This window comes from Oncorhynchus mykiss, chromosome 24, assembly GCF_057628025.1.
Source record: "Oncorhynchus mykiss isolate SJ-2025 chromosome 24, ASM5762802v1, whole genome shotgun sequence".
Classification (NCBI taxonomy): domain Eukaryota; kingdom Metazoa; phylum Chordata; class Actinopteri; order Salmoniformes; family Salmonidae; genus Oncorhynchus; species Oncorhynchus mykiss.
In genome coordinates, this window is record NC_143045.1 from 42670001 (window position 1) to 42682321 (window position 12321).

Genomic DNA, 12321 nt, shown 5'->3' on the forward strand with positions numbered 1-12321 from the left:
CCAGCTAGCTAACATAGCATCCCTCTCTGTTGGATAGCCATAGACAGCTAGCTAACATAGCAACCCTCCCTGTTTGAGCTGGGTGTTTGAGTAGGCTAAACTAGCTAGCTGTTCAACTATTGTCTTTCTCTCTCTTTGAGTCAACTATTTACCACATTTTATGCACTGCAGTGCTAGCTAGTTGTAGCTTATGCTTTCAGTACTAGATTCATTCTCTGATCCTTTGATTGGGTGCTACAAGAGCTCTGATAGGTTGGAGGGTCATCCTCCAGACGTTTCCATAATTACTGTGTAAGTCTATGGAAGGGGGTGAGAACCATGAGCCTCCTAGGTTTTGTATTGAAGTCAATGTACCCCAGAGGAGGACGGAAGCTAGCTGTCCTCCGGCTACACCATGGTGCTACCTTGTGTGCTGTTGAGGCTACTGTAGACCTTTATTACAAAACAGTGGGTTTTAATCAATTATTTGGTGACGTGAATACATTTAGTATAGTTTTATCTAAAAAGGATAACTTGAAAATGTAGACTATTTTTTTTTTTTTTTTAATCACTGAGGATGGTCCTCCCCTTCCTCCTCTGGTGTCTGCTGACATAAGTTCCCTTTTCTTTAGAATCCAGAAGCACTTCCTGAAATGACAAATAAATGTATTTTCTCCCTCCCCCTGTAGAGGCTGCATGCGCTGCAGAACTTTAACACTCTGATGGCGGTGACGGGGGGTCTGTGTCACAGCTCCATCTCTCGTCTGAAGGACACCGCCAGTCTGCTACCCCCTGACGTCACTAAGGTCAGCCTTAACCCTAACCTAGCTGATGGGATCCTTAGACGTGATAGGCCCTAACCCTAACCTAGCTGATGGGATCCTTAGCTGGGATAGGCCCTAACCCTAACCTAGCTGATGGGATCCTTAGCTGTGATAGGCCCTAACCCTAACCTAGCTGATGGGATCCTTAGACGTGATAGGCCCTAACCCTAACCTAGCTGATGGGATCCTTAGCTGTGATAGGCCCTAACCCTAACCTAGCTGATGGGATCCTTAGCTGTGATAGGCCCTAACCCTAACCTAGCTGATGGGATCCTTAGCTGTGATAGGCCCTAACCCTAACCTAGCTGATGGGATCCTTAGCTGTGATAGGCCCTAACCCTAACCTAGCTGATGGGATCCTTAGCTGTGATAGGCCCTAACCCTAACCTAGCTGATGGGATCCTTAGCTGTGATAGGCCCTTGATAACATAAGCAGCAGATGTTCTAGGTTCTATTATGTATCTATTATATATTATTTATTATGTATCTATGTATCTATATCTATGTTCTATTACGTGGTAATACATTTCTTGGTGTTCTAAATATTTTCTAAATTCAAACCTCCCAGTGGCAGTTGGTGACGTTTAAGATGAGGGAGGACTAATATATATTTTTATGAGCATGGCCTTATTATTTCTATTACAGCGTATTGGACGATTGATGATTGTGTGTGCGGATGATTGTCATTCATATTCCATTCATCCAGGTCATCGGTAGGTTTAAGCTACTACACGAGCCTCCTAGGTTTTGTATTGAAGTCAATGTACCCCAGAGGAGGACGGAAACTAGCTGTCCTCCTTTATTCGTTGAGGCTACTGTAGACATTGCAACAAACTCTTTTTCATGTTACACTACTTTTTATTTTTTTTTATAAAATTCACTGAGGATGGTCCTCCCCATCCTCCTCTGAGGAGCCTCCACTGAAACCTTCCCCCTAAAGCACCATGGGTGTTCAGAGGAAACCGACGACATCCATGTAGGAAGTAATCACCTTCTCCTCTTCCTCTCCAGGCCCTGAGCGAGATGACAGAGCTGCTGTCGTCCTCCAGTAACTATAGTAACTACCGACGGGTGTACAGTGAGTGTTCAGGGTTTAAAGTGCCTATCCTGGGGGTCCACTTGAAGGACCTGATCTCCCTGAACGAGGCCCTGCCGGACTACCTGGAGGAGCAGAAGATTAACCTGGGCAAACTGCAGCATCTCTACTCTAACATCTCTGACCTGCTGTCGGTACACTCCTGCTCTCCTCCGTTTGAAGCCAACAAGGATCTGCTGCATCTACTTACCGTGAGATATTTATATTGTGTCTTTATTTAGTTTTATTTTTTATTTATCCGTTATTTTACCAGGTTTAGTTGACTGAGAACACGTTCTCATTTGCAGCAACGACCTGGGGAATAGTTACAGGGGAGAGGAGGAGGGGGATGAATGAGACAATTGTAAACTGGGGATGATTAGGTGACCGCGATGGTTTGAGGGCCAGATTGGGGAATTTAGCCAAGGACACTGGGGTTAACACCCCACCCCTACTCTTACTCTTACGATAAGTGCCATGGGATCTTTAATGACCTCAGAGAGTCAGGACACCCGTATAACGTCCCAGCCCGAAAGACGGCACTCTGCACAGGGCAATGTCCCCAATCACTGCCCTGGGACATTGGGATATTTGTTTAATTTGTTAAAATCTTTATTTATAACAAGGCTAGAATACTTTCTCTCAAATGGAATTGATTTAGTTTTTGTCGGTTATAGGGCTCCGTTTAGTGGTATGGATACTGTGAAAAGCTATTACTAAAGTAGATGTATTGAGAGACACAGTAGACCTCTTGAATGTATAGTCACCCCCTCCTCTCCCCCCCAGCTGTCTCTGGATCTTTACTACACAGAAGATGAGATCTATGAGCTGTCCTACACCAAGGAACCCAAGAACCCTAAGACACAGGTCAGTACTGGACACCTAAAAACATTATATATCAGTGGGGCAAAAAAGTATTTAGTCAGCCACCAATTGCGCAAGTTCTCCCACTTAAAAAGATGGGAGAGGCCAGTAATTTTCAAATTATTTTTCACCATAATTTGCAAATAAGTTCATAAAAAATCCTACAATGTGATTTTCTGGATTTTTTTTCTCATTTTGTCTGTCATAGTTGAAGTGTACCTATGATGAAAATTACAGGCCTCTCTCATCTTTTTAAGTGGGAGAACTTGCACAATTGGTGGCTGACTAAATACTTTTCCCCCCCACTGTATGTCCGATCTAGTTGCGAGGAAGTGAATGGGCTTGTTCCACATTGCAGCCGACAACACACGTGACTGTCGGCTGACTGATCAACGTTGTATCATAAATAACTACTCAATTATTATTTTGTAGATCAGTCAGTCACCATTTACCCACAATGCATCATGGGATTGATGCTCTCGAACACAATCAATGATTGTACTCTTCGGGAAAAGGGGGGGGGGGGGGGATGAAATCTCTAGAGTCGTGTGCCAGCCTCATCAACTTCTTCCTAGGTCATTAGACACAGGGGCTGTCGAATCAAATCAAAATTATACTTGTCATAAGCGCCGAATACAACGTGTGTAGTAGACCTTTACAGTGGAAGTGCTTAGAGAGACTAGTGTCACTCACTGTGCTCTGTCTCTTACTGCTGACATGCAGTTTATCAACGTTATCTGTTACCGTCATCCTGCCTCCCTTCTTCCTGACCTCTGACTTTACACGCTGAGCTCGCTGCATCATCCTGTGGGTGGAGGCTAGGCTACATCAAAGTTAACCACAAAAAGACTGAGCCCTTGACAAAGGCTTGTGATGTGGTAGGTTTTAACGTGTGCAGTGTTTCATGCCTCCTCCCTCCTTTCCTCTCCTCTCCCTTCCCCTCCCCGCCTTAGCCTGTAGCACCTGTCAAATCCCCGGTTGTAGCAGAGTGGGGGTCAGGGGTGACTCCGAGGCTGGACCCAGACACCATCTCTAAACACGTCAAACAGATGGTGGATGTGAGTATCTGTCTGTCTGTCTGTCTGTCTGCTGGTCTCTCTCTCTCTCCTCTCTGTCTGCCTGCTGGTCTCTCTCTCTCTCCTCTCTGTCTGTCTGTCTGTCTGCTGGTCTCTCTGTCTGTCTGTCTGTCCTCAGCGACACTCGGGCTCTTTCTAAATGTATCTCTCCTGATTTCTCACATCCTATCTCCCCACTTCTCAAAACACAATGAAGAAGAAGGTCAGAGGAGAGAGACCTGGGAGCTTCTTCTTTTCGATATGGTTGCGAAGGAGGCGAGGAGATAGGATGCAAGGAATCAAGTAGAGTTGAATTGGGATAGAACTGTGAGATGTGTTGCCTGTCTGTGTGTGAGTCTTTTTTCATTTCCTCATTACTGTGCAGTCTAAAGCAGAACTACCCCCCTTGCTCTACCACAACACAAAGTTAACATCATGTACTTTATCTGTCGTACCCATAGAGATGTGTAGAGATCCCAACGTTGATTCTGTCCCATCATGGTGTCTGTGAGCCCACGTTCAGCACCATCTCCATTTTAAAGTAGTCCATTTTGCAGTGGTGGAGTCTTAAACCAAAATCGTGTGTGTCATATAATTGTGGCCACTAGATGGCGGTGATTTTCATTTACGAACCAATGATGAAGGTGAATAAAGATATCACAGTAATACTCCACTCACTACTTGTAGCTGTATAGTCAGTTTGTTTGTGTTGTTGGTCTTGGCTAGCTTAATGCTCCTGTCGTTAGCTAGCTAGCACTCAGTCACTTACATGGCTGCTAGCATCGTCATGAAAAGAGGCTTAATGCTCCTGTCGTTAGCTAGCTAGCACTCAGTCACTTACGTGGCTGCTAGCATCGTCATGAAAAGAGGCTTAATGCTCCTGTCGTTAGCTAGCTAGCATCGGCATGAAAAGAAGCTTGAGGGAAGCACTACGATATGACATTTTTCTACATTGAACAAAAATATAAAAAGTAACATGTAAAGTCTTGGTCCCGTGTTTCATGATCTGAAATAAAAGATCCCAGAAATGTTCCATACTGCACAAAAAGCTTATTTATCTCAAATGTTGTACACAAATTTGTTTACATCCCTGTTACTGAGCATTTCTCCTTTTGCCAAGATAATCCAACCACCTGACAGGTGTGGCATATCAAGAAGCTGATTAAACAGCATGATCATTACACAGGTGCACCTTGTGCTGGGGCCACTCTAAAATGTGCAGTTTTGTCACACAACACAAGGCCACAGATGACTCAAGTCTTGAGGGAACGTGCAATTGGCATGCTGACTGCAGGAAGGTCCACCAGAGCTGTTACCAGATAATTGAATGATCATTTCTCTACCATAAGCCGCCGTTTGCTGATGTCAATGTTGTGAACAGACTGCCCCTTGGTGGGGGTGGGGTTATGGTAAGGGCAGGCAGGCCCATTGTCGTGCCATTCATCTACCGCCATCACCTCATGTTTCAGCATGATAATGCACGGCACCATGTCGCAAGGATCTGTGCACAAATTCTGAATGCTGAAACTTTCCCAGTTCTTCCATGGCCTGCATAGTTACCAGACATGTCACACACTGAGCATGTTTGGGATGCTCTGGATCGACGTGTACGACAGCATGTTCCTGTTCCTGCCAATATCCAGCAACTTCACACAGCCGTTGAAGAGGAGTGGGACAACATTCCACAGGCCACAATCAACAGCCTGATCAACTCTATGTGAAGGAGATGTGTCACGCTGCAAGAGACAAATGGTGGTCACACCAGAAACTGACTGGTTTTCTGATTCACACCACTACTTTTTTTTTAAGGAATCTGTGACCAACAGATATATATCTGTATTCCCAGTCATGTGAAATCCATGGATTAGGGCCTAATGAGTTTATTTCAATTGACTGATTTCCTCATATGAACTGTAACTCAGTAAAATCTTTGAAATTGTTGCATGTTGCGTTTATATTTTTTGTTCAGTATAAGTAGAGAGAACACTCTGGAGCACTCTAGAACACTCTGGAACACTCTGGAGCACTCTGGAGCACTCTAGAACACTCTGGAACACTCTGGAGCACTCTGGAACACTGGAGCACTCTGGAGCACTCTGGAGCACTCTGGAACACTCTGAAGCACTCTGGAACACTCTGGAACACTCTGGAACACTCTGGATCAGGCAATGTTTAAAAGTGATCTTTAGACATGCACAGTACTTATCTTTAATGTCATTTTTTTATTGACTAAAACAAGAAGACAACAAGAAAAATTGCATTTTGAAAAGGGGCAAGTTTTTTTGTTGCTGTGAGCCAACGGTAACCTAGGTAACCACATGTTGTTTCCCCCCCCCCCCCCCCCACAGTTCAATCTAATACCGACCGGGACTATTTTTGAACATGGTTCAATGCAACGATAAATCAGCTAGGCAGCATCTTGGAGCTAAAATTGGAATCATGTATACCAGGGGGTTGAGCAAGTACTATTTGAGAAGGTTCCGGTCATACACATTTCCTAGGTGGAAAAGGGTCTGGATGGATATTGTCGGAAACAAACCCCCACCTCACAACACGTGTGACCCCAAACTGTTGACACTACAGAGAAAAAAGAATTGCAGTTTTAAAATGTACTTCCTACCACAGAGTGAAGGTAAAAATGTAGCCGTTTTAAAGCTAATTTCCTGCAATTCCACACACTTATTTGTTGTTATATGATACTAGTTGTCAAACCTCAACCAAATTCTTAAAATATATATACAGTGCATTCGGAAAGTATTCAGACCCCTTGACTTTTTCCACATTTTGTTATTATTATTCTAAAATGGATGAAATAAAAAAGTATTCCTCATCAGTCTACACACAATACCCCATAATGACATCACAATACCCCATAATGACATCACAATACCCCATAATGACATCACAATACCCCATAATGACATCACAATAACCCATAATGACATCACAATACCCCATAATGACATCACAATAACCCATAATGACATCACAATACCCCATAATGACATCACGATACCCCATAATGACATCACAATACCCCATAATGACATCACAATACCCCATAATGACATCACAATACCCCATAATGACATCACAATACCCCATAATGAAAAAGCGAAACCAGATTTTTAGACTTTTTAGAAAATTTACATAAGTATTCAGACCCTTTGCTATGAGACTCGAAATTGAGCTCAGGTGCATCCTGATTCCATTGAACATCCTTGAGATGTTTCCACAACTTGATTGGAGTCCACCTGTGGTAAATTCAATTGATTGGACATGATTTGGAAAGGCACACACCTGTCTATATAAGGTCTCACAGTTGACAGTGCATTTCAGAGCAAAAACCAAGCCATGAGGTCAAAGGAATTATCCGTAGAGCTCAGAGACAGGATTGTGTCGAGGTACAGAGGTGGGGAAGGGTACCAAAACATTTCTGCAACATTGAAGGTCTCCAAGAACACAGTGGCCTCCATAATTCTGAAATGGAAGTAGTTTGGAACCACCAAGACTCTTCCTAAAGCTGGCTGCCGAGCCAAACTGAGCAGTCGGAGGAGAAGGGCCTTGGTCAGGGAGGTGACCAAGAACACTCCTCAGTAAAAGGCACATGACAGCCCGCTTGAAGTTTGCCAAAAGGCACCTAAAGGACTCTCAGACCATGAGAAACAAGATTCTCTGGTCTGATGAAACTCTTTGGCCTGAATGCCAAGCGTCACAGGAGGAAACCTGGCACCATCCCTACGGTGAAGCATGGTGGTGGCAGCATCATACTGTGGGGATGTTTTTCAGCGGCAGGGACTGGGAGACTAGTCAGGATCGAGGGAAAGATGAACGGAGCAAAGTACAGAGAGATCCTTGATGGAAATCTGCTCCAGAGCGCTCAGGACCTCAGACTGAGGCGAAGGTTCACCTTCCATCAGGACAATGACCCTAAGCACACAGCCAAGACAACGCAGGAGTGGCTTCAGGACAAGTCTCTGAATGTCCTTGGGTGGCCCAGCCAGAGCCCAGATTTTAACCCGATCGAACATCTCTGGAGAGACCTGAAAATAGCTGTGCAGCGACACTCCCCATCCAACCTGACAGAGCTTGAGAGGATCTGCAGATGTAACTGATGTGAAATGACTAGCTAGTTAGCGGTGGTGCGTGCTAATAGCGTTTCAATCGGTGACGTCACTTGCTCTGAGACCTTGAAGTAGTGGTTCCCCTTGCTCTGCAAGGGCTGTGGCTTTTGTGGAGCGATTGGTAACGATGCTTCGTGGGAGGCTGTTGTCGATGTGTGCTGAGGGTCCCTGGTTCGAGCCCAGATAGGGGTGAGGAGAAGGACGGAAGCTTTACTGTTACACAGAGAAGAACGGGAGAAACTCCCCAAATACAGGTGTGCCAAGCTTGTAGAGTCATACCCAAGAAGACTCGAGGCTGTAATCGTGCTTCAACAAAGTACTGAGTAAAGGGTCTGAATACTTATGGAAATGTGATATTTCCGTTTTTATTTTTATAAATTTGCTAAAATTATTTTTTTAAATATACTGTTTTTGCTTTGTCATTATGGGTGATTATGATGTCATTATGGGTGATTGTGTGTAGATTGATGAGGGAAAACAACGATTTAATCCATTTTACAATAAGGTTGTAACGTAACAACATGTGGAAAAAAATCAAGGGGTCTGAATACTTTCTGAATGCACTGTATATCTATTATTTGTTGTTTAATTGGGATCCATGGTCCGTGTTGACCCTGTTCTGGGTCAATGGTCCGTGTTGACCCTGTTCTGGGTCCATGGTCCGTGTTGACCCTGTTCTGGATCCATGGTCCGTGTTGACCCTGTTCTGGGTCCATGGTCCGTGTTGACCCTGTTCTGGGTCCATGGTCCGTGTTGACCCTGTTCTGGGTCCGCGTTGACCCTGTTCTGGGTCTGTGTTGACCCTGTTCTGGGTCCGTAATCCGCGTTGACCCTGTTCTGGGTCCGTGTTAACCCTGTTCTTGGTCCGTCTTGACCCTGGTCTGGGTCCGTGTTGACCCTGTTCTGGGTCCGTAATTCGTGTTGACCCTGTTCTGGGTCCGTGTTGACCCTGTTCTGGGTCCTTGTTGACCCTGGTCTGGGTCCGTGTTGACCCTGTTCTGGGTCCGTAATCTGTGTTGACCCTGTTCTGGGTCCGTGTTGACCCTGTTCTGGGTCCGTATTGACCCTGTTCTGGGTCCGTAATCTGTGTTGACCATGTTCTGGGTCCGTAATCCGTGTTGACCCTGTTCTGGGTCCGTATTAACCCTGTTCTGGGTCCGTAATCTGTGTTGACCCTGTTCTGGGTCCGTAATCCGTATTGACCCTGTTCTGGGTCCGTAATCTGTGTTGACCCTGTTCTGGGTCCGTAATCCCTATTGACCCTGTTCTGGGTCCGTAATCTGTGTTGACCCAGTTCTGGGTCCGTAATCCGTATTGACCCTGTTCTGGGTCCGTAATCCGTGTTGACCATGTTCAGGGTCCGTAATCTGTGTTGACCCTGTTCTGGGTCCGTAATCCGTATTGACCCTGTTCTGGGTCCGTAATCCGTGTTGACCCTTTTCTGGGTCCGTAATCCGTATTGACCGCGTTCTGGGTCCGTAATCCGTATTGACCCTGTTCTGGGTCCGTAATCCGTGTTGACCCTGTTCTGGGTCTGGATCCGTGTTGACCCTGTTCTGGGTCTGGATCCAGCCCGTAGTACATTTATTGAGTTTAACTGTTCTAATGCTGATACAAAAAAAATAGCAACAGAGAAATATACAATACGACGAATTTAGCAAACGTGGCATTTGTGGTAAGTGCATGGAGGCCGCCATCTTAACTGAACTTTTGCTATTTGAAGAAGACACTGCTCTGATCGTTGACTGATCGCTCCCAAAAACCCACCTAGTTTACTACTTTAAAATGGTGGAAGCCCTCTATGGCAACGTCCATGCAAAAAACATGTTATTTACAGGTAGAGATCTCTATACATCTCTATGGTCGTACGTACCACAGAATGAACATAACGTCTGTGCTGACCTCTGCAGTCCATCATGAAGAACTACGACCTGAACCAGGATGGGTACATCTCTCTGGAGGACTTTAAGAAGATAGCAGCTAACTTCCCCTTCTCCTTCTGCAACAATGACAGTGACAGGTGAGAGAGAGTGAGAGAGAGAATGAGAGAGAGTGAGAGAGAGAGTGAGAGAGATCCTGTGCCACAGATGGATGTGTGAACTCTCATTTTAAGAACATTCTGTCTCTAGATTTAACAATCTGTCACTCTCTTTCTCCTCCCATCCCTCTCTCTCCTCCTTTATCCTCCCCATCCCTCCCTCTCTCCTCTTCCATCCCTCTCTCCTCCCATCCCTCCCTCCTCTCCTCCCATCCTCCCTCTCTCCTCCCATCCCTTCCCTCCCTCTCTCCTCCTTCCCTCTCTCCTCCCATTCCTCCCTCTCTCCTCCCATTCCTCCCTCTCTCCTCTCCTCCCATCCCTCCCTCTCTCCTCCCATTCCTCCCTCCCTCCTCCCATCCCTCCCTCCCTCCTCCCATCCCTCCCTCTCTCCCCCATCCCATCCCTCTCTCCTCCCCTCCCTCCCTCCCTCCTCTCATCCCATCCCTCCCCTCCCGCTCTCCTCCCTTCCCTCCCTCTCTCCTCCCATCCCCCTCTCTCTCCTCCCATCCCATCCCTCTCTCCTCTCCCTCTCTCCTCCCATCCCTTCCAGAGAGGGGGAGATCAGTCATCAGCAGATCAACTCCTACTTCATGAGGGGGATGTCCGTATGTGCCAAACTAGGATACAACTTCAAGAACGTTCACAACTTCCACGAGACCACGTACAAGCGACCCACCTTCTGTGACACTTGTGGAGGCTTTGTGGGTATTGCATTGAGCTGGATGTTGTTAAAACTGTGATTTGGCTGAGATTCACTAACCATCTAATCCATGCTCTGTTGTGTCCTCCTCTCTGTTGTGTCCTCTCTGCTGTGTCCTCTCTGCTGTGTCCTCTCTGCTGTGTCCTCTCTGCTGTGTCCTCTCTGTCGTGTCCTCTCTGTTGTGTCCTCTCTGCTGTGTCCTCTCTGTCGTGTCCTCTCTGCCGTGTCCTCTCTGTTGTGTCCTCTCTGTTGTGTCCTCTCTGCTGTGTCCTCTGTGTCGTGTCCTCTCTGCTGTGTCCTCTCTGTTGTGTCCTCTCTGCTGTGTCCTCTCTGTTGTGTCCTCTCTTGTGTCCTCTCTGCTGTGTCCTCTCTGTTGTAGCTGTGGGGAGTCATCAAGCAGGGCTTCCACTGTCGAGGTAAGATATCTCATCTAAGGTTCTCACAACAGCATCACTCACATTATGATGTCACAGTACCTTAGAACAGTGGTTCCCAAACAAATGGGTCGGGGGGGGGGGGGGGTCCCTTTTCTTTTTAAAGGAAGTCAGGCTGACTTTAAACTCACTCTTGAAAGTTGTAATAGTAGAAGGTACCATTTCTAAATATGGGTAGTGTATCATCAGTTCCTCTTGTCATGTTAGTCTTTACAAACCTCATAGAGATATTTATAACATGAAATGTCCAGGTCAACCAGCCCAGGTCAACTGAAGTTTTTTTTGAAGCACAAAGATGTTGTAGTAATGTTTGATTTACTTAAATATCACATGAATACACATTAGACATGGCAAAATGCCTTTTACTCTCTCTCTCTCTCTTTCTCTCTCTCTCCCTCCCCCCCTCCCTCCCTCCCTCCCCATCAGACTGTGGGGTAAACTGTCACAGACACTGCCAGGACCTGTGTGGGATGCAGTGTGTGAAGAGAGACAGGGTGTATGCTGGGTCATGTCCCTCCACCCCTGCCTCAGCCCTCACTCCTGTCCCAGACCTCCTGACCAAGGCGAACAGCTGGAGTAAGGCACACTCTATCACATCACCCTACTGCTAGTGACTGTCACTCTATCACATCACCCTACTGCTAGTGACTGGCTCTATCACATCACCCTACTGCTAGTGACTGGCTCTATCACATCACCCTACTGCTAGTGACTGGCTCTATCACATCACCCTACTGCTAGTGACTGGCTCTATCACATCACCCTACTGCTAGTGACTGGCTCTATCAAATCACCCTAGTGCTAGTGACTGTCACTCTATCACACCATACTGCTAGTGACTGGCTCTATCACATCACTCTACTGCTAGTGACTGGCTCTATCAAATCACCCTACTGCTAGTGACTGGCTCTATCACATCACCCTACTGCTAGTGGCTGGCTCTATCACATCACCCTACTGCTAGTGACTGGCTCTATCACATCACCCTACTGCTAGTGACTGGCTCTATCACATCACCCTACTGCTAGTGACTGGCTCTATCACATCACCCTACTGCTAGTGACTGACTCTATCACATCACCCTACTGCTAGTGACTGGCTCTATCACATCACCCTACTGCTAGTGACTGTCACTATCACATCACCCTACTGCTAGTGACTGTCACTCTATCACACCACCCTACTGCTAGTGACTGTCACTCTATCACACCACCATACTGCTAGTGAC

At 46.2% G+C, this 12321-nt stretch overlaps 1 protein-coding gene across 2 annotated transcripts in view; it reads left to right on the forward strand.

Moving 5' to 3' along the window:
• rasgrp4 (RAS guanyl releasing protein 4) overlaps positions 1–12321 on the forward strand; it is a 66714-nt gene that overhangs the window by 44662 nt on the left and 9731 nt on the right. For both annotated transcript variants that reach the window (XM_036961232.2, XM_090218999.1), the window contains exons 9-16: positions 669–785; positions 1815–2090; positions 2665–2745; positions 3696–3800; positions 9832–9941; positions 10510–10660; positions 11039–11075; positions 11520–11669. In XM_036961232.2, the coding sequence (XP_036817127.1) occupies positions 669–785; positions 1815–2090; positions 2665–2745; positions 3696–3800; positions 9832–9941; positions 10510–10660; positions 11039–11075; positions 11520–11669 (1027 nt within the window). The remainder of the gene's footprint in view (positions 1–668; positions 786–1814; positions 2091–2664; positions 2746–3695; positions 3801–9831; positions 9942–10509; positions 10661–11038; positions 11076–11519; positions 11670–12321) is intronic.